General features: G+C 36.4%; 1 protein-coding gene across 7 annotated transcripts in view; it reads left to right on the top strand.

The window, feature by feature from the left end:
• Nucleotides 1-23,276, top strand: part of cobl (cordon-bleu WH2 repeat protein) — an 86,479-nt gene that overhangs the window by 36,708 nt on the left and 26,495 nt on the right. For all 7 annotated transcript variants that reach the window (XM_051132357.1, XM_051132351.1, XM_051132353.1 and 4 more), the window contains one exon: nt 9,771-9,941. In XM_051132357.1, coding sequence (XP_050988314.1) covers nt 9,771-9,941 — 171 coding nt within the window. The remainder of the gene's footprint in view (nt 1-9,770; nt 9,942-23,276) is intronic.

Below are 23,276 nucleotides of genomic sequence, written 5' to 3'. Positions count from 1 at the left end.
AAAAATAGTTTTGCACCAGAACTTATGGTCCTGAATGCTAATTGGTCAATAATAAAAAGCTATAAATAATATAGAAATTAATGTTTAATAAAATAATACATTCAAATTTAAATAATAATAATAATAACAATAATAATAATATTTTTTTATTAATGAAAAATTGTTTATATATATATATATATATATATATACACTACCAGTCAAAAGTGTTTTGAACAGTAAGATTTTTAATGTTTTTTTTTTTTTAAAGTCTCTTCTGCTCACCAAGCCTGCATTTATTTAATCCAAAGTACAGCAAAAACAGTAACATTTTGAAATATTTTTTACTATTTAACACAACTCTTTTCTATTTGAATATATTGAAAATGTAGTTATTCCTGTGATTTCAAAGCTGAATTTTTTTAGCATCATTACTCCAGTCACATGGTCTATCAAAAATCATTCTAATATTCTGATTGGTAACACTTTATAATAATGTTCAGTTGTAAGTCATTTATAAGTTATTAGTTAATAATGAAATAATCATTTACAAAACACTGACAAATGATTAATAAGTGATATGCTAACAATTTGTGTATGTTTTGTTAATTCATTTACAAGTCAATTACAAGTTAATTTACAAGTAATTAGTTAATGATGAACTAATCATTTACAAAACATGACTATGTGTTTATAAATGATTAATAAGTGATATGTTAAAAAGCATCAAAATGCAATTATTCTAAAACTATGTCATTTTTTTAAATAATAATAAATTATTTGCTGTCAAATGAATAACAGTGTAAACCCTTCTCTCATCGGCACAGACTTGTGTTCTGTGTGGAGTGTGTGGGATCTAGTGAAAATGTGAACCAGTTTTACCCTCCACTGAAGATCAAATCAGGTCCACAGCGCTAAAATACTCCATGTGTTTACCATCTTTACCCTCACCAGTCAGCCCTTACATTGCAGTACACACAACAAATATTCAAAACCTGTTGTGTAAACACATGAATAAATCATTTACTAATATTTACTAATATATCTAAAGTGTAAACTACTCATCAGTTGTAAATGTTTTACAAACTTACAAACTTTACAAAAGTTACAGGTTGTGTGGGTATACACACTGGTGGGGAAAGATCTACGAATGATGAGTAAAACATTTACAACTGATGAATTGTTTACACTTTAGATTAGGGGATGCAGAAAGATTTGTAAATGATTTATTTATGATGTGATCTTCAATGGAGGTTAAACATTTCAATGATTGACATTTCAGTTGTTTATAATTGATTAATAATATATTAACTAGTAACTTATTAACCATTTACTAAGGATCTGTTTGATTATTTCATGAAATGCTATTTTTTTAAAGATAACTTATGACAGATTTGTAAATCGTTAGCATATCACTTAGTAATCTTTTATAAATGTTGTGTAAATGATTATTTCATAATTAACTAACTGCTTATAAATGACTTACAACTGAACGTTATTATAAAGTGTTACCCAGGTTTCTTTGTTGAATAGGAAATTCAGAGGAACAGCATTTATCTAAAATAGAAATCTTTTGTAACATTATAAATGTCTTTATCATATTTTTGATCAATTTAAAGCATCCTCCTTGCTAAATAAAAAAATATACTGAATCCAAGCTTTTGAATGGTATAGTGTGTAATGGTACAAATGTGTCTCCATTAAATGTATTTGTTTCCAGGTTTCACCTCTAGGTGTCAGTAATTACTTGAGCAATAGTGTGATCTTCAGAAGTGTTCAAACGCAATTATTTGCATGGATGATACAGTTTGACATTTTATCAGCTAGCAAGTGGCAAGTTCCAACTGGACGGACATTTAAGGGATACAGTACAGTCATACCACTTATTACATTTATTATTCTTCTTCTTATTTTTCTTTTTTTTTATTAAGGACACCTACTCTCCTAGACCGTTCAAGCTACATACTCCAAACTCGGGTCAGATCTTCATACTGTTCTGACTTAGTGTGCTATATCTTTTCAGACTGGTTTGAGTTACGGTTTTCTTAAAAATTAATATTAAAAATCATAAAAAGTCCCATAGACTTTCATTGACCAAAAGTCCATGTCTGTTTGAACTATGTTTAATGTAAACTGCTAGAAGCCATAGATACTCAATTAAGCTTTAAGATATCTATGTTCTTTCTAACTAATAACTAATCTATCTATCTATCTATCTATCTATCTAACTATCTATCTATCTATCTATCTATCTATCTATCTATCTATCTATCTATCTATCTATCTATCTATCTATCTATCTATCTATCTATCTATCTATCTATCTATCTATCTATCTATCTATCTATCTATCTATCTATCTATCTATCTATCTATCTATCTATCTATCTATCTATCTATCTATCTATCTCTATCTATCTATCTATCTATCTATCTATCTATCTATCTATCTTCTATCTATCTATCTATCTATCTATCTATCTATCTATCTATCTATCTATCTATCTATCTATCTATCTATCTATCTATCTATCTATCTATCTATCTATCTATCTATCTATCTATCTATCTATCTATCTATCTATCTATCTATCTATCTATCTATCTATCTATCTATCTATCTATCTATCTATCTATCTATCTATCTATCTATCTATCTATCTATCTATCTATCTATCTATCTATCTCTATCTATCTATCTATCTATCTATCTATCTATCTATCTATCTATCTATCTATCTATCTATCTATCTATCTATCTATCTATCTATCTATCTATCTATCTATCTATCTATCTATCTATCTATCTATCTATCTATCTATCTATCTATCTATCTATCTATCTCTATCTATCTATCTATCTATCTATCTATCTATCTATCTATCTATCTATCTATCTATCTATCTATCTATCTATCTATCTATCTATCTCTATCTATCTATCTATCTATCTATCTATCTAACCATATCTCTTGGCGACATCTTCTCATCTTTAAAAAACATCTTGCGACATCTTAATCATCTTAAAAAACATCTTAGCGACATCTTATCATGTTAGAAACATCTTAGCATCATCTTTAATCATCTTAGAAAACATCATTATGCGACATCTTAATCATCTTTAGAAACATCTTAGCGACATCTTAATCATGTTAGAAACATCTTGCTAACATCTAATCATGTTAGAAACATCTTTAGCGACATCTTAATCATTTAAACATCTTCTTGACATTCTTAATCATGTTAGAAACATCTTTAGCACATCTTAATCATCTTTAGAAACATCTTTAGCAACATCTTAATCATGTTAAACATCATCTTTTAGATCATCTTAGAAACATCTTTGGTGACATCTTAATCATCTTAGAAACATCTTAGCGACATCATGCTAATCATGTTAGAAACATCTTAGCGACATCTTAATCATCTTTAGAAACATCTTTATCTTGACATCTTTTCTTCAATCATGTTAGAAACATCTTAGCGACATCTTAATCATCTTTTAAACATCTTCTTGACATCTTTAATCATCTTAGAAATCATCATTTAGCATGTTAAAATCATCTTGTACATCATGCTAGAAACATCTTAGAATCATCTTGTTAACATCTTAGTCATGCTTATCATCATTTAGAAACATGCTAGCGACATCTTAATCATGTTAGAAACATCTTGCGACATCTTAATCATCATCTTAGCGACATCTTCATCATGTTAGAAACATCTTAGCTGACATCATGTTAGAAACATCTTTGAAACATGCTTGCAACATCTTAATCATGTTAGAAACATCTTAGCGACATCTTCATGTTAGAAACATCTTGACACATCTTAATCATCTAGAAACATCTTTAGCATCATTTAATCATCTTAGAAACATCATGCTAGACACATCTTGCGACATGTTAGAAACATCTTTAGCGACATGCTTATCATCTTAGCACACATCATCTTTAGAAACATCTTAACATTGACATCTTTGCTAATCATCTTAGAAACATCTTAGCGACATCTTAATCATCTTTGAAACATCTTGGCGACATCTTAATCATGTTAAACATCTTTAGCGACATCTTAATCATGTTAGAAACATCTTAGCAACATGCTTCATGCTAATCATCTTAGAAACATCTTGCGACATGCTCATCATCTTTAGCATCATCTTCTTAGAATCATCTCATCATGTTAGAAACATCTTAGCGACATCTTAATCATGTTAGAAACATCTTTAACATGCTTAATCATCATCTTAATCATGCTTCATCATCTTAATCATGAAACATCTTAGCGACATCTTCAATCATGTTAGAAACATCTTTAGCGACATCTTTAATCATGTTAGAAACATCTTGGCGACATCTTAATCATGTTAGAAACATCTTATCTTAATCATGTTAGAAACATCTTGCGACATCTTAATCATGTTAGAAACATCTTAGCGACATGCTAATCATGTTAGAAACATCTTAGCGACATCTTAATCATGTTAGAAACATCTTTAGCGACATCTTCATCATCTTTAGAAAAACATCATCTTGCGACATGCTTAATCATCTTAGAAACATCTTTAGACATCATCTTAATCATGTTAGAAACATCTTAGCAACATCTTAATCATGTTAGAAACATCTTTAGCGACATCTTAATCATGTTAGAAACATCTTGCACATGCTTAATCATGTTAGAAACATCTTCATGACATGCTAATCATCTTTAAAATCATCTTTAGCATCATCTTAATCATCATGCAATCATGTTAGAAACATCTTTTAGCGACATCTTTAATCATGTTAGAAACATCTTGCATGCTACATCTTAATCATGTTAGAAACATCTTAGCACATGCTTGCTAATCATGTTAGAAACATCTTTAGCGACATCTTAATCATGTTAGAAACATCTTAGAACATCTTAATCATGTTAGAAATCATGCTAGAGAAACATCTTGTGACATCATCTTAATCATGTTAGAAACATCTTAGCAACATCTTAATCATGTTAGAAACATCTTGCAACATTGCTAATCATGTTAGAAACATCTTTAGCAACTTTGCTAATCATGATAGCAACATGCTTAGTGACATGCTTAATCATGATCGAAATCATGATGCTCTTTAGAACATGCTTAGCATCATGCTAATCATGTTAGACATCTTGCGACATCTTAATCATGTTAGAAACATCTTGCAACATTTTGCTAATCATGTTAGAAACATCTTTAGCGACATCTTAATCATGTTAGAAACATCTTAGCGACATCTTAATCATGTTAGAAACATCTTAGTGACATCTTCAGTCATGCTAGAAACATGCTAGCAACTTTGCTCTTCATCATGTTAGAAACATGCATAGCAACTTTGCTAATCATGCTAGGAACATGCTAACGACATGCTAATCATGTTAGAAACATGCTAGTGAAATCTTAGTCATGCTAGAAACATGCTAGCAACATGCTAGTAACTTGGTAATAATGTTAGAATCCTCTATCTATCTTTCCGTCGATTGACAATCTGACCAATACTATCTATCTATTTATCTGACAGACTACATTCAAACTTTAAAACTTCTAAATATATCAGACTGAAAACCACAAACTTAAAACTTTTAAAAAACTTCTTAAACTATTTAAACTTTTCAAACTTTTCAAACTAAACTTTTCAAACTTTTCAAAAACTTTTTTTAAACTTTTCAAACTTTTCAGACTTTTTAAACTTTTCAAACTTTCTGGTCCGGCTTTCTCTATGTTTGTTTTCAAACTGATTTCCCAGATATTTCTACCATCACTTCTGGTCTAAAATTGAGTACTTTAACAGTACTTGTTAAAAAAAAGGTCACACTTTATGTTAAGTGGCCAAAACTACTATGTACTTACATCAAAAAATAAGTACAATGTACTTATTATGTTCATATTGTATTGGAAAACACTTTTGCTGCTATTGAGGTGGGATATGGGTAAGTTTAGGGAGAGGTCTGGTGATATGGGTAGGTTTAAGGGTGGGTTAAGGTGTAAGGGATGGGTCAACAGCGTAATTATAAATGTAATTACAGAAATTAATTACAGATGTATTTACATGCAGGTATTTTTAAAATCTTTGTACAATGTAAATACATGTATGTATACAATAAGTGCATTGTATCAAATGATTAATTTCAATGTAAGTACTTAGTAGTTAAGGCCACTTAATATAAAGTAGGACCAAAAAAAAAAAAAAAAAAAAAAACTGTGTCAAACAATCTCTATTAGTGGATAAATGACCTAAAAGTTATGTGAATTGTTCATCTAAAAATTTAAATTCTGTCATCATTTATTCACTCTTTTGTCATTCCAAACCTGTAAGACTTTCTTTCATCTTCGAAACACGAATGAAGATGTTTTTAATGAAATCCGAGAGGTTTTTGCCCTCCGTTGATAGTCTACGCAACTACAGTACCACTTTGAGTTTTCAAAATGTTCATAAAAAGATTAAAGATTAAAACTAATCCACATAAATTGAGTGGTTTAGTCCAAGTTTTCTGAAGAGACTCGATCGCTTAAAGGAGAAGTCCACTTCCAGAACAACAATTTACAGTTAATGTACTCACCCCCTTGTCAACTAAGATGTTAATGTCTTTCTTTCTTCAGACGTAAAGAAATTGTGTTTTTTGAGGAAAACATTTCAGGATTTTTCTCCATATAATGGACTGTTATGGTGCCCCAAGTTTGAACTTACAAAATGCAGTTTAAATGCGGCTTCAAACAATCCCAAATGTGGTTGTAAACGATCCCAGCAAAGGATGAAGGTCTTATCTAGCGAAACGATTGGTTATTTACATTAAAAAAAAATACAATTTAAATACCTTTTACTGTCAAACACTCGTCTTGTCTTGCTCTCCCTGAACTCTGTGTATTCTGGCTCAAGACAGGTATATCGAAAAACTCTGATCTTATTTTCTCCCTCAACTTCAAAAATCATTTCAAAATCATCGTACATGACTGCAGAAGTTCCGACCCAGTCTTTGCAAAGTGAACATGCAAAGAAGATCAAACACCCTTAACAAAAAAGGTAAAACAGTGATGTAGGACAATTTTGAAGTTGAGGGAGAACATGAGATGGGAGTTTTTCAACATACCCTAACTGTCATGAACCGGAAAAAAAAACAGTCCAGGCAGAGTAAGACAAGACAAGCGTTTGACATTAAAAAGTATATAAATTGTATTATTTTTATGAAAATAACAGATCGTTTCACTAGATAAGACCCTTCTTTCTCGGCTGGGATCATGCTAAAGCCGCAGGATTTTTAAACTGGGATCGTTTAAAGCCGCATTTAAACTGCAGAAGAAAGACTGAAGAAAGAAAGACATGAACATCTTGGATGACACGGGGGTGAGTACATTATCTGTAAATTGTTGCTGGAAGTGGACTTCTCCTTTAAATGATTAACAGATTTTATTTATCTTTATTCACATGTAAACATTAATGCACACATCAGTTATGGCAAATGGAAGCTCAGTCATGCTTGCTTGACATGTGAGAACCAGTGAGGTTCATTCTTGTGTTATGCAGCACGTTTGAGCTTCCATAAAAAACGAAGAGGTTTGTTCTAATGCATCGAGCAAGTACAGTTAAGCTTCTGTTTATGTTCGGCGAATAATGTAAATAAAAATGAGCTCAAAAACAAAAAAGGCTTCCTTTTAATTAATACAATGGAATTTGAATTGACAGGAAGAGAAATTTACTACACTGCATTTTTTGAAAGGTAAAGTAAGTCTTAAGCCCTATTCAGATGGTAATTGTTTCTCATAAGGATGTAAGTTATTTTCACCATTTACAGGGGGTAGTCAGCGATTTTACTGCCGTCCGAATGGAAAATGTTGGTTTTTATCTCTCACCACTCGTGTAAAAGTCCCCGGCTGAATTACCTACTGTTTTTTGACAAACACCAAGGTTGTGTGGTAATTTAATTGCCGTCCAAATCCACATCTTTGAGTTTACAAGAAGAAATTATAATGTAGAAGAAATTATAATACAGAATTCAATGTTTAACGCCTTTTGACCACTGCTGAACACCGTAATTTGCATGCATATTTATTTTGGAAATGCTGAAAAGTGTTTAAAAGAACAATACTAAAATACATTTTACACAATAAGTAAATTTGTTAAAAAAAAAAAAAAGTATTTACAGCAGACTGTTATGTGACTGGCCATGTGAGCAGTGCATGCCAGGGTTCGTAGGATCACAGAACCCCCTCCTTCGCTGTAAATAAATCGCCATCCGAATACATGAGTAGGTGATACGTAAATTTCTTTTTACAGATGTCTATATGAGAAACAGTTACCGTCTGAATAGGGTTTTTATTAAACCAACACAAGATTTGCCAGATGTAAATACGTATGTCATTCATTATAAAATTATTTTCCTCAACTGATTACACATATTACTCTAAATATGTCAGAATTTCTGCTGTCTACAATGTTTTCAGATAAGCTTTTAAAATGAAAATTGATATCAAAATTTGCTAATGTAATAAATAGATGAAAATACAGTTCTACATTATATTAACTACCTCAATTCAAATGCAGGAAAATACAACGTAATGAAATAGGAGAATGTATTTCAACATCAAACAAAATTATGAAAAATTACAATTTTAATGTCAAGTGTATATGTGTTTCTGCTTCCAGAAATTTCTTATTGGCATATCTTAATTTCTTACTGGTGTAGCTTAATTTTTGTTGACAAATCAATGCAGTATTAGCACTTGTAACTTGATTATTTATACAAATGCATCTTGTGCTAATGTCTTGCAGTTCTGCTTCATAATAATTACACAAAGTTTAACTGCACATTGTGCTAATTCTTGTAGACATTTATACATTTGGCAATCATTTCTTTAAGAACATCCCTTAACTCTTACATTTGCATAGCAAATAGTAGATCAGTAGATATCATCTTCACAATTGTTGTAGTTTAGTTTTTGTCTTAAGTCCCTACCTGTTAACCATCTGCTCAGGGCAGCTGTTTTATGGTGTGTAAACGTGGGGTCATGGCCGGGGTAAAGCCCTCAGAGCTCAGCCACTCTCCAGGAGCAGGTCGTGACATTTCCAGGCCAAATGTTATTGATTTGCTGTCCTCCGTTAAACCTGCTGCCCTTTAAATTGCATTGTCTTGAAGCTCTGAACTAACAGTCGCTTTCTGCCTTACCTTCTTTCTCCCCTGAGAAGCTGAATTCAGAACCTACTACTTCTTATACTGCAGAATTATTGTTTCACACACATACAGGGTGTTAGAAGTAAGATATACTACTTTTGAAAAAAAGATATTTCTAAAGTTATTCTGCATTACAAAATGATTGGAAAAAAAATATATATATTTCTATCTGTAGGTGATCAAGGAGACACCGCAAATACTCTAAAAGCTGCCATTTCCTGAGAAAGGCTCATAAGCATTCTATTCTTTCTTTTTTTTTTCGAAATGGAAAGTAATAGCTTCTATTCTGTTCTGTTCTATTCTACTTCACAGCTTTAAGCTGTCTTAAATCGAATGTGTATACAATTACAACAATACCTCATTTCTCTGTATAATTCAGAGGAAACCTTGACATTTGGACTGAGTTGGTCTCTACTTTCACATATATTGTTATTTGCACTTCTGGTTAGATGCTAACTGGCTCTGTACTGTACATAATGACAATAAAGTTGAATGTAATAAATGTGCTTGTAAACACACTTATTCATGTAATACTTTTGAACATGTTCTTAAATGTGTATATTTGTATATCTATTAAAGTGTCTCTCTTTGTATTTGCTCAGGGTATGTCGGTGGTGGCAAGCGGGCCATGCGTGGAGACCCGTCCCAGCACTCTGGGTCAGTCTCAGTCTGTGATGAACATCTCCAAGATGTCCCCAAAAGTGGAATTAAAGAAACGCAGAGCTCCAGCACCCCCACCAGCTCCCACACAGACTGTACCACCGACATCGCAGGTTTGAGCAATCACACACACACACACACGCATGTTGTGTTTACGTGTTTTATGGGGACATTCCATAGGCGTAATGGTTTTTATACTGTACAAACCCTATTTTTTATCGCCCTACACCTACCCTACACCTAAACCTAGCCCTCACAGGAGACTGTGCACACTTGTACTTTCTCAAAAAAAACTCATTCTGCATGATTTATAAGCCTGTTTCCTCATGGGGACCTCACAAATGTCCCCACAAGGTCAGAATTTACTGGTATTACTATCCTTGTGGGGACATTTGGTCCCCATAACGTGATAAATACCAGGTGCACACACACAAACAAACCATTATAATCATTGGTTAATATTCACACACTATGACTAATATTTAATTAGTATCTGTTGCATCATTTGCAGTGCTTCATGAGAGTGGGCGATTTCTTCTTAGCTCTTGCAAGAATTACATTTTTTTTAAACTCACTTCACATTCAACAAAAATCAGTTTCTGTCTAAGAAAATAAATGGGATATTTTGTTATTTTCCAAAACCTAGTTTCAAGACATAAGCATGCTTAAATTATAACTCAAAACAGCGCAGCATTTCGATCAGGCAGGTCTTTATCAGGTAAAATCAGTTGTGACTGATGAAGACATGATTGGTGGAAACATTGCACTGTTTTGTAAATAAACCTTTTGGACCTGTAATTTTCAGTATGCACACATCTTCATTTCTTATTTTTTTTTGTTGTCCTGCACCTGAGCCCATTTTAGTTGTTTGATTTGCACACCCATTTTATATGTTCATGATCATAAGCATGCTTCCAATGTGACTGTTTATTATGATTTTAAAAAAGAGGCAAAAAATATGCAACCTTTATTTTTCCAGAATCACATGTTTCCTTTGTGGAAAAGCCAGTCCTGTGAGCTGTAATTTAGTTTATTCATTAGACATAGGTCTGGATTATCTGTTCTCATAATTGAGAATAAATCTTAACATAAAATAATGATATAATAATACAGTAGAATTCCATCCAAGTTACCTATTGAGAGTGAAACATCATATCATGTCAAGGCACCTTTTTATGTAGCACTTTATAGAACACAGATTGTGTCAAAGTAGCTTTACAGTGTTAAACAGAAAAGTAGTGTATTAATAATGCAATCAAATTCAGTCAACTCTAAAAAGAAGACAGAAGGCAGTTGCAAAAGGCAGTTCATCGTTGATTCACTGGTGTCACTGTCAGTGTTGTGTCATCATCTTAAATGTATCTTTCATTTGTAAACAAAGCAGGGAAAAAATTGTATGTGTTCTGTACATATTATTATGTTGTGTATTCTAGGTTAAGTGTGGCACTTTGGGGTTTGATTACTTGAGTGCAGTCATCTAAGGCCTGGCTCCTTCTGTACTATAGGTCTCTCATAGGGTTTAAGCTTTAAGCTGGTCAAACCTTTGTTATCATACTGCAGAGATACAACAGTGAACTAACAGTGCTTTTTCTTCATCCGTAGAATTTAATTTATTATTATTTATCTTTAGAATCAAACGACATGTGTTAAAAACATTGTCATGATTTATGTCTATAAGAGCCTGATGCAAATGATGATTGTTCACCATGTGTAGTCCTTCTGTGCACCTGAGATGAGGATTTTACAATGGGCTTCTTTAAGAGGCTAGAGAGGTTGTCTCACCTTTATCCTCTCGTGACACCATCAGTGCCCTTTGTTAGCTCAGCTCATGAAAATACTCTGCACATGACGCAGAGACCTTAAACTACTTCTCTGGCAAGATGTCGGTCTGCAAACCCATGGCTACTGCTTTGTAATCCTTGACACACTGGCTCATCCAAATATTACAGTTCTTATGCTCACGCTCATATCGACTTCTATTCATAAAATAAGAATTTTTTACTAGTTTGTTGGTCAGTACAATCAAAAGGAATGAAGACTGATCCTTTCAAGCTTCAAAACAAACACAGAAATGCCATACAGTTATCATACAAGTTGTATAAATGACTTTTGCACTGCATTACAAGTATTATGAAACCATTCAAAAAACTGGCATTTGTTTTCCTGGGGCAAAAAAAAAGGTTTTTTGGAGTGAGATGTTTTTTTTAATGAAAAGGTTGTTCTGGTTTAAAAAAAACAAAAAAACACTGAACTAACTGGCTCTGTTATCTAGTAGCAGTAACTGTCAAATTTAGAAACCCCTGGAAGGGAAGATCATATGAATAAGATTGTAGGGTATTGTTTGTATATAGCAGGACATTAATATGTGGTTGTTAAGGTGTTCTGTGTGATTTTAGCACATTGCTGTGGGGTTGTTAAAGTGTTGTGGGTTGCTTAGTAGACAAGTCAAAAAGGTCTTTTCAGGGAAAGTCACTCAGCCATAATGGCAACACCAGGCAGCTGTTTCAGTCTTGCAAACCAACTCCTGTCTACTTGATATCTCAAAAAACTGCTTGCCATACTCTCATTTAAATAATATATCTCAAATCAGCAATCAAATGTGACATTAAAACTGACTTTTTTTTTTTTTTTTGTATGAAATAGCATTAAAAAAAAAAGTTTAGGTTGGTCTATTCAGTCACAGTAGACTCTGACCTTGCAAAATTTCTTTAAACACAGCAATGGGATACACACTCTCAGTATGCATCAAATTATTATAAAAATCAAAATGTAAAAAAAAAAAAAATAATGTAAACCTCCAGCTTTAAAGTTTGTGTTCTTTAATTCAGCTTGTTGTATCGATAAGTCTTTTATTGGTCACACGTCTAAAGCCGTATCAACACTAGACTTTGAGCCCACAAAATTTCAACGAACACTGTCATGGTTGTATTATAACGTCACACGTTGTGTCGTCTTTTTTAAAAATATAATTTAACATAAATCCAAAATGTTAAAATATGCTGTCTGATTGTCAAGTTTAGGCAATATCAGATAATGAACTAAAGTAACTGAATGGCTTAAATACACTGAAACTAATCAGATAATTAACTAAACAACAAGTGAACAGAACGAGTAACTAAACAAGTAAGACAGAACCCAAACACAATGAAAACAAAATCAAAAACTGGTCTACAGGTGACATGTATTACTAAATGGTGGCACGCGAGAAGTTCTGGTCACTGTAGTGGTGAGGTTTTTAAGAAGTAACAATGGAAATAGGCCAAAACAAACTTTTGAGCAAATGCTTGCTGCAAAATTGCTGCTAAAATTGGTGAATTAAAATAACTATATTACAATATATGTATTTTTTATTTTGTGTTATTTCTTAGCTTCTGTACTTTAAGGAGAGACCATATAAGACTATAAATTAGTCATTAGCTTTTCAACAATAGCCTTTAAACTTTTTTACTACACATTTTATTTTACTACATGTTTAACTACACAATGTTTGGCTATATTATGTACTTTCATTATTGCACACATACACATCATGGAATTGACACGAAATGATACAAATTATCACTGTAATAGTGTAGTAAAGGTGATGACAGTCATTGATCATCAATACCTTCTGGCCATTTGCACAACCTTTGGCCTCTTTTGCAAAGCCTACTGTATGTAACAGTTACACACTGGAAAAATCTAGAAAGGCCACAAAGTGGTTTCTTTCTCCCACTTCCCCCCTCTTTCCCAAACAGATCTGACTCTGTGCCCCTGTAATGTTGAGTGACATGCTGGTCTCTCAGATGTGTTTTCTGGGCTTTTCTCAGCGGTGGCTGGATTTATGACTGATTAGGCAACACTGTGGAGGTCTAAATGTGACCTGGAATGGGACGATAAAAATAAAACGGTCACAACAAAGAAGTGTGGTACTGACGCAAGACCACACTGTTTACAGCGCAGCTCTCTTTCTCCATGTTTGTAAGGAGGGAGACGTTGTGTTTTGTGTAAATGACCCCTTTTGTCAAAGCAAATCTCTTTATAAATGTTTGTTTAGGTTTATTTTGAGGATTAAGTGTGAGTTTAGTGTAAGAATATCTTCTTCTTGTTGTTTTTCCTATTTAAAAAATACAATATTTTAGTTGCTTTTTATGTGAGAGATGAGAGAAAATTCTGAAACATTGATAGGGATGTGACAATTCACTCAACTCACAATGCGATATTGATTTCAACTGATTTCATCATACTATTTTCTCATGATTTTGAAGTGAGATTTAAGACAACCTTGTTTCTGAGACAAAATGCTACACATTGCTTTGTGAAATTTAATATGTGAAATTACAAAACTAAATTGAAATAAACCCTGAATCAAATAAATAATACAAATGAAAGAAATCTGTTCATATCTGTTCATACTATTCATACAGGCTTTGCCTGTGCTCTTTAGAGGTAACCACTGCATTTTAATCAGTTTTAAGCAGTTCATTTAAATTAGACTGTATAATTTCAAAATCTAAAGCAAAAATAGCTTTGTGAAAATATATTACATAAAACATATCTGAACAAAACAAAAATAGTGGATGGGCCGAATGAGAAAGCAAATTCACTCTCTGACAGCAGATGGCACTAATGGAACAGCGGGAATACAGTGTTTCCTTGGTTACCACTGTAAACAAACAGTGGAATGTCCAACAGAATGGCACAACGTAATAGATGGGATGGCATAGTGACCAGAAAGCTTAAAAGCGTGTGTGGTGAAAACAGCGTTAGCTTCTGATTAGTGAAGGAAGCGCTCACAGAGATGTTCGCTCTTACCCCCAAGGTGAAGGATGGTCAGAGGACCCATAAGCCAAAGATATTGCATTCAATGCAACAATCCACTGACTTAAAGGGATAGTCCACCCAAAAATTAAAACTCTTTCATTAAGTACTCACCCTCATGTCGTTCCAAACCCGTAAGGCCTTTGTTCATCTTCGGACCACAAATTAAAATACTTTTGATGAAATCTGAGAGCTCTCTGACCCTCAATAGACAGCAAGGGTCCTTCCATGTTCAAGGTCCAGAAAGGTAACAAGAACATCAACAAAATATTACTTGTGACATCAGTGGTTCAACCATAATTTTATGAAGCTACATAACTGAAGTGGAGGTGGTACCATCACAGTACCATGTACTGTACTGTGCCATCAACTGGCTGAAGCAAACACTTTTTACAAGCAATGTGTTTTAGGTGTTATAATAATTAGATGATTAGCCCTTCTACAATGTAGTTGAACATAAGCATAAGGTTTTTCAACAATGCAATAAGTCTTTATGGACATGTAATATAAGTGACAAATGAGTAGCGAATGTTCTTTCTTAGAGTCCTAACAGCGATTGTGTAAGTAAAATGGACTAATGGACTGATTGGACTAATGGACGCTATTTGATGACATTTTGCACTTGACTGCCAGCCTGAGTTTTGTCAACAGCCAGAAGTAGCGCAAAAGTTCCAACTCATAATTCTTTATGCAGGAAAAACCCTGACATATGAAATTATTGTCTCTCATCTCAAATATCTTTCCCTCTTCTCCTGCAAAAAAAAATAAAAAATACTTGCAGTATGGGCAGTGTTACCCAGGATAATGTTACAGAAAAAGAAAACATCAATTAAAAATAATCATCAAAAAGATCAACTGTAAAATGCAAGAAGCTTTGTGTATGGGTAAAATTTCAAAATAATAAAATATGTTATTAGCTTGGTATAAAAACAATAATAGTCATTGAAAACAAGAGCAAAACTGTATATGGTCTTGCTATAAAGACAGGGTTAAATCAAATGTTCCAGCTCATGACCAGGGTATAGGAAAGAGTAATTAAATACTTCAAGGTTTAGTGGATGACCTCTCAAAATTGATCACAGGCCCAGTATTCCTCAGGATTAAGGGGTTTGATATATCTCCTTATATATCTTAATAATTAACATCTGCATCTGAGAGGCTGTGGAAAGATGAAAAGAGAGATTACAGCAGAAAAACAGAGTGAAGTGTCACAGTTTGGCCCTGGAAACTGTGTGGAAAATCACCTCAGGTATATCTGCAATAAAATTAGAAACAAGCCAAATGAAAGTAAATTTTCCTTGTTTTATAAGGTTATGGGTTATCATGGTGCACTTGCCTGCTAAAAAGTGAATCCACTGGCTTCAGTGCTTGATTCAAAAATGATCTAAATAATATTTAGGTCTTAGAAAATGTACTACTGCATTTTTATTTCATTAATATATCACATGCGGCACATATGTCTAATGAAATATGTATTAATATAATTTTTATTTATTATAAAAAAAATATTTAAATAAACTTCACATGACTTTATAGAAGCTGTTGCTTGTAATAAACCCAAGTAAGTGAGCAGAGAAATCTAGACAAGTATCTTAACCTGACACTGATGTCAAAATGTAAAAGGTGCAGCATGCGTAAGATTGGTGTACAAAAGGTTGCTCAGGCAGGCCAAAAAACACACAAGGTGAAGCGTTGGGATAATACAATATCAGCAATCACAGAACAGATGGAACTAGAATTCTCAGATGACCAATAAAGTGTTGTTCTAGCTGGTGCACCAGGATGATGCTCTCCATCAAGGCTTGAAGATAGTGAAGCTGATCAACCAGCATAGTCTTTTTGTTGCAGTTAGTCAAGCAGGGGAATTTTACTGGTTAATCTAAAGGCATACGTTTCTCAAAAATTAAGATTCTTTCATTATTTACTTATATTTACTTATTGTCTTTTCTTCCCGAAATACACTACTAAACATGTGATTGCACGTGCATGTGCACGTCAGATCAACCTGGAGCACACTGTGTTCCTGTGTGTTTGCTGCTCTGAGCACTATGTAGGGGAAAGTTTAAGCGGTATTCTGTGTTAGGGAAGGAATAGAAAGATGAATGACCAGCGAGCCTGCTGTGAAACATAACCCAGCAGCCCAGTGTGAGTGTGGCGAGACCCTGGCCTTCATAGTCTGTAATTATTAAGCACTCCTTCCGTCCATACTCTCCTCTGCTCTACATTAAAACTTTAACATGCCGGAGGAGTGAAATCATACATTGTGCTGCCCCATTGTGGATTAAAGGTCAAAAGTTAAGTGTGTGGTACACACACAGATTAAGAGCCCCTTTTAAGTGTACATAAAATGCATTTGAAGACTTCGAGGAAGAAAAGAAAACACATAATAACTTTAAACTTTAACCTAGTGAAAGTAAATCTTCATGTAATGGGGCACAATGCATTCCATGGCACTATAAAATGAGGCTCCATGAATCATGTACATACACGATGCAACATACATGACTAAGGAAACTTTTTGCAACATTTTCTGAGGTAGTATTTGTTGTAGCAAAAATGGAAGGAAACAGAATTAAAATGGAAATAAATTAACTACTCTCAGTGTTCGTGAAAAACCTGAAAAAGTCATCAGGAATTTTAAAATAGCAATTTCCAGGTCTGGAAGTGTGATATTGGATTTCTACAACAGTTCGATGGCACAAGTGTGTAAATAAAAGAGACAAAAATGGAGTGTCTTTAAAAACTCATACATCCCTATAAGAGCTTTACTACCACTGAATGTCACTGTGGGTACCAGGCACTTCTCACTGTACTCCTTCTTTAGCAACACCATAACATTTTGGATCCGAAATGATTGACTTGGTCTCTTGAGACCAGAGTATAGATTCCAAGAAGTCTATAGTTTGTAGATATGGGTCTTGCAAGAGGTTAAATGAGTTTATTGTGCTTTGGCTACAGTAGGTAATTCTAGTGATGACAACAACCATGCATGTTAATTCTGCAGGCTGCGTTGTACTTTGTGAGATAGTATCATTTTATAGCTTTTGCCAGCTCTAAGACACTTGTATGGTATTTCTCCTGCTCTTTTTCTAGCAAGAATTCACTCATCACTAAATGAAAACATAAAGTGAAGACCTGATTATTTCAGGAGCCTTGTCACAAGCTCATTGTTTTTTAATGTCAGTAGTACTTCTGCTATATTTTCATACTTAAAACAATAATTTGGTATTCCTCTTGTACCATTGTCTTCTTTTATGCTAAGAAATAAATCTCCTGGCAGTTTTCTTTCTCTGTACTTATTTTTGCAACACAACATTTTATCACTTTGATAAGAAAATCTAATTTTGCTGAATCATTTTCACATTCTTCTTTGGTAATTGGTCAAGCAGGCTTGTTGGAACATTATATATCCAAAGAACCCTAACATGTCATCTAAGTAAAGAGTAATTGCTGAATTTAAGTTTTAGAGGGGGTGTTTTTATGCACATGCACATGATTCACAAGCATATGGTCACCACTGTTGTGTTCACGGAAGCAGCATCAATTAAACTGCAACAACTGATTTCAAGGAGCAGATCATGATTAGTTACAAAAGGGAGGCACATGTTAAACAAATGCTGTAACAATTAGTGTTAACTCATTTCCTTTGTCCTCAAGATACAGTGGGAATATGTCATTTTATTTGAAGTTTTCCTCACCTTTGACCCACATTTGAGCATGCATGCACCCAAGGAACATTCCTCCTAGTCTTGTTTATTTCCAACATAGCTTGTTTTTGATTTCATGGTTTTTATATGGATTCATGTCTGTCAGGCTGGCTGCTGGTACCTCAACACGCCAAAGCAAGCTGATTCATGTACAGTACAGCATGTTTTTCTTAAACAGATAAACTGTACTGTTCGCAGTGATTTGATTCTTAAATACTTAAACACTGAATTTGCTTTTGTATGTTCTTACCAACCTTTAGCATTGAGCAAAGCTGTATTAACCAATTAATACAATGGAAGCTGATACAGAAAAGGCAGAAAATGACCCCCATTTAAAGGAACAGTTGCTCCTTTTTACTATCTGTACTGTTTTGTCTCTAAAAAATTACATAGCATGAGAGTTTATTACATTTGTTTGTCCCCTCTGGCATATTTCTGAAATTGACAGAAATTAGATTATAACTGTGTGCTGCAAGGCTATGATTCACCCTTCATGATGTAAATTCACAGTATGTCAGTAAGCTGAGAGGAACTTGTGCTGTTGCCACACTGGGGAGTTATTACTCTGTTCACCCTTTATTCCACAATAATTAGTTCTCTGATCTAAAATTGCCTCCAAATGAGTCTAAGTTTATTCATTGTATAAAATCACTTGTTAATGGAAGAGGAAAGTGGCACTTACTGGAAATGGAAGTGGTGATTGTTCGGTATCACTGTTGCAGTTTTCCATACATGGTTTGGGATTTTGTTAAAAAGCAGTGTTAATACTTTTTATATTTACACCCTACACCTAAAGGGAGATAAATGTAAGGAAAGGGGAAAAATAATTTAGAATGCTCTCCTTTGGGAGAAATCAATTCCCAAGTATTATTCAGTTAAATGATTCAATAAATAATTGGATATTGTTGTTTAAAGTGGTTGAGAAAATCATAAGAACGTGGCGTCTTTTGTGCAAAGTACCCAAAACACAGCATTTTGTGTTTTATGACTCCATTAAAGTGATGATTATTTGGATTATAGGTTTACAAAACATCTCGGTTACATCTGTAACCCTAGTTCCCTGAAGGAGGGAACGGAGATGTTACGTCATAACTGACGTATTTGGTGTCCTACTTGGGACCCCAATCACCTCTAATCACCACCACCTTCCCAACGCCCTGTAAGCCAGATAACGGGCCCACCAGGGGTGCCAGGTATCTGAAGCAACCGTTGGGGGTGGAGCACAATGATGAAATTTAAAGCCATGTGGGAATTGGGTATAATAAAATATCTGATAAGATACTGGGGGGAAACATGATGGAATAAACCGCAGAGAAAAATGCCACATTATGCCACAACCTCCAGGTGTTACGAATCTGGTCGGTGTTCTGCGGACCGCTCACCACCAGATGTCACTCTCACCTTACCCACACACTCTGACTGTTGCACCACACTCCGGACTACATCTCCCGTCATGCATCACGCTGATTGCGTCAACTCGTGACCAATCAGCGGCACTATAAAAGCCCCGGTCTTTCCCCATGCAAATCACGGATTGTTGTTGTGGTATTTCTATTGTTAGCGTTCCCTAGTTTCCTTGTTCCCTAGTTCCTAGTTCCCTCGCCTGGCTCCCCCGTTTTTCGTCTGTTCGCCGCCTGCCTATTGGACTCTAGCTCTTGTTTATTGGTTTATTCTCCTAGCCCAGCCCCTTATGGATTACGTTCGCCACGGATCGACCCTCGTCTGTTTCACGGACTTCTATTGTGCGTCGCCTTCGTTATACCTGTCTGCCATTGTTGTTTGACCCTGCCTGTTCGACCATGTATCTGTCTCGTCCCCTGAATAAAAGCTCGCAGATGGATCCGCTCGCCTCTCGCCTCTCACTCCCCGTTACACCAGGGAGCTAAGGAGACCCCCTGTCGGAGGACAGTCACAGACTACTCTGTCCTAATCCGGACTGCAGGAAAACAGTGGACCCAGAGTTCACTGAGGGGAATGGCAGGAATGGCACAGCAAGCCGACACTGAGCCGTCCTCCGGTGTGTTCATGTAACTTAAGGTAATTTGTGGGAGGACGGCTCAGTGTCGGCTTGCTGCGCCATTCCAGCCATTCCCCTCAGTGAACTCTGGGTCCAACTCTGGGAAGAATCAGCTCAGCACAAGAAAATAGAATCTTGCGAAATGATGGTGTCGCCCGGCCCGCAGCTTCTACATAAGTTTGCTAGAGAGGTGCTGTGCACAATGCCTAGAAGGAGTAACTCTTCATAGAGTGGACTCAACTCCTAGGGGACACAGCTCACCTTGGCACTAAGAAGCCGAGGTGAGGCACCTACCACCCAATGGGCCAACCTGTGATTGAGGACAGCATTCCCCGTCTTCTGACCCATAAGCAAGCAAAGTGCTGCTTGGAGCATCTAAGCACCGGGTGCGGTCCATGTAAACATGCAAGGCACGAACAGGACACAGCAACGCCAATGCCTCCTCCGGCGACAGCGTTTGCAGGTTCACCACCACCTAAACCCGAAAGTGAGTGGTGGGAACCTTGGGCACATAACCACACCGGAATCTCAAGGTCACGTGAATATAGCCGGACCAAATTCAAGGCACGTTCCGTTGACTGAAAATGCGTGCATCGTGATATGCTGTGATGGCCGCGATGACTTCGCTCCAACTTCTCCTGGAGGAAGGAAAGCACAACACTGACTGAGCATCTCAGGGGTGTCCACTCGGCGAGAGGAGCACCATACAATGAAAAGACCTCACTTCAGAGCGCATGCCTGCTACATAGAGGGGGCTCAGCCTGAGTGATAATGTCTACCACGGCCTGGGAAAGGCCAGTGAGGTCTACCACGTCCCATCCAGAAGCCCGACGTGCAGAACCTGCTCCTCGTCCTCCCCGATCTAGCACAGGGTCTGTGCAGAAAGGTTTTTTCTCACTGGGGAAGACGTACTTGTTTGTAGACCCTGGATCCAGCTGTGTGTGAAGAAGCTGGCAGTGGGAGGACTCAGAAGAACCAAAAGAGGTCTACCTTAGCATCGCTGAATCAGCTGAATCAGCAGGACACCTGGGGTTGGAGTCGCTATTCTCGAGAAGAGTGCCTTTCTTTTTTTTTTTCTTTTGTCGTAACTCAACTCTTTGAAAAGTGAATGGCATGCAGCAATTTGAGCCGCATCAGATGGCCAACTGATGGCCAGAGGAGATGGTGGGCCAGTTGCAACATCCAAAGAGAACGGAGACCCCCTCAGGGTTAGGTGTATGTTACCGTGGCTATGGTGGTTATGGACTAGCGTGCGCTTATCCCGCAGCAATGGTAAGAACCAGTGGAGGGCAAAGTGCTGCAGTCGAGGTCCTTTCCAGGAGCCCGAGGCTGCCTGCTCGTTACAAATGGCACCAGCTCCTGTCGGAGGCTTCGGAGATGACTGCCTCGACACCTGGCCTAAGAGCACTGCTGCCCATAGGAAACACAGGGTCTGACCAGTGGCTGAGAAGGTGGCAACACTGAGGGGGACGCCAACCCGAAGTGTGCCATAGTGCCATGCCCATCTCAGGATCCGGTCGTGTAGTCAGCAATCTCATATGGAACAGTCGAGCGGCAAAACCACGGCTACGGCTGCCATGCCTCGGGAGCCTCTGACAAGTTTAGAGGGATCGCTGTCCTGTGCCTGAAAAGAATGTCTTGACCGGATCCAACACCATACCGAGAAAAGAGAGAGCTCCGTTCTCTTTTTAAGAGCTTACCCTTCTCCCAGTTGACCCGAAGTGCCAATGGGTGCGGAGGCACCAAATTCCTGTATTCGTCCAACAAATCTCGCGAGTGAGGTATTTATACTCCAGTTGTCGAGATAATTGAGGATCCAGAGCCGCGTCCGTTGCGGAAACGAAACGTCAGACCGAAAAACACCCAGGGGAAGGCGAGGAGCCCAACCTCCAGCCCGGCGGTCAAGGCTGCCTGGGGGAACATGGCTGTCAACTTAGCCTCAGACTCCGGCTGTGCAGCTGCCACAACGGGGGGCTGCTCAGCAGAATCTCTGGCGTCAGAAGACGACAGCCCCTCCACTGATGCAGCGATAGACATCTTAACTGCCTCATGAGCACTAAACAAGACGCAGGCTAGTGCTGGGATGAACCGGCATCGACATTCAGAAACTCAACAGTAGTACACTGAGAGGAGCTGGACCTCCACGGGGACTGACCCGACGGAGCAATCCAGCTATAATCCTCAGGTCTCCCATGCTTCCAACCAATGCAGCCTTGGGAGTCTAGCGACCCACGAAACTGGTAAGGGTAGAGCGCAAAGGCAGCTCACATATTAAATGTAAGTGCCCACACAGCGCGGGCATAACCCATTCACAAACGCCATCTCAACATGCATTTGTTTACATCCCAAACCTGTGAGACTGCGATTGTGACTGTCATAAGAAATAAAGAAACTATCGCTCCCTAAAAGCACACGAACGGAGATGCATCTTGAAAAAGACACTCTCAACAATTGTGTATGCTGTAGGAAATTGCTCTTTTAGGCTGGATTGCCCAGGTGAGGACCGCAGTACTCATCTGAGCGCAGCAGGGCAATCTCTTCGCTGAATGCAAAGAAAGAATGTTCCACACAGCTGAGAAACTCCTGCAGCAATGAAAGGTGTTTTTTTCTTCTTTGTAGAAGCAGCTCACAAAGCGATTGGCTCCAAAGCAAAAATCTGAGTGAGTGGATGCATGCCGCCATCTTATATACCTGTATGTATGGGGGAGTGGCTTGGCATGCAAATTCCACTCGCTAATGTTCTTTGGCCTTTTCTTCTTAAGCCTCAGAGGTGATTGGGCTCCCAAGTAGGACCTCAAATACGTCAGTTATGACATAACGACGCAGAGTATGACTGAAGAGGAATTTTACTTACATAGCTAATAATGGATTAAAAAAATGCATGATGAATAATTCATGTATGTTTTTTTTTTTTCATGTTTTTG

The sequence above is a fragment of the Labeo rohita genome, chromosome 16, assembly GCF_022985175.1.
Source record: "Labeo rohita strain BAU-BD-2019 chromosome 16, IGBB_LRoh.1.0, whole genome shotgun sequence".
NCBI lineage: Eukaryota > Metazoa > Chordata > Actinopteri > Cypriniformes > Cyprinidae > Labeo > Labeo rohita.
This window is presented reverse-complemented; position numbering and strand designations above follow the sequence as displayed.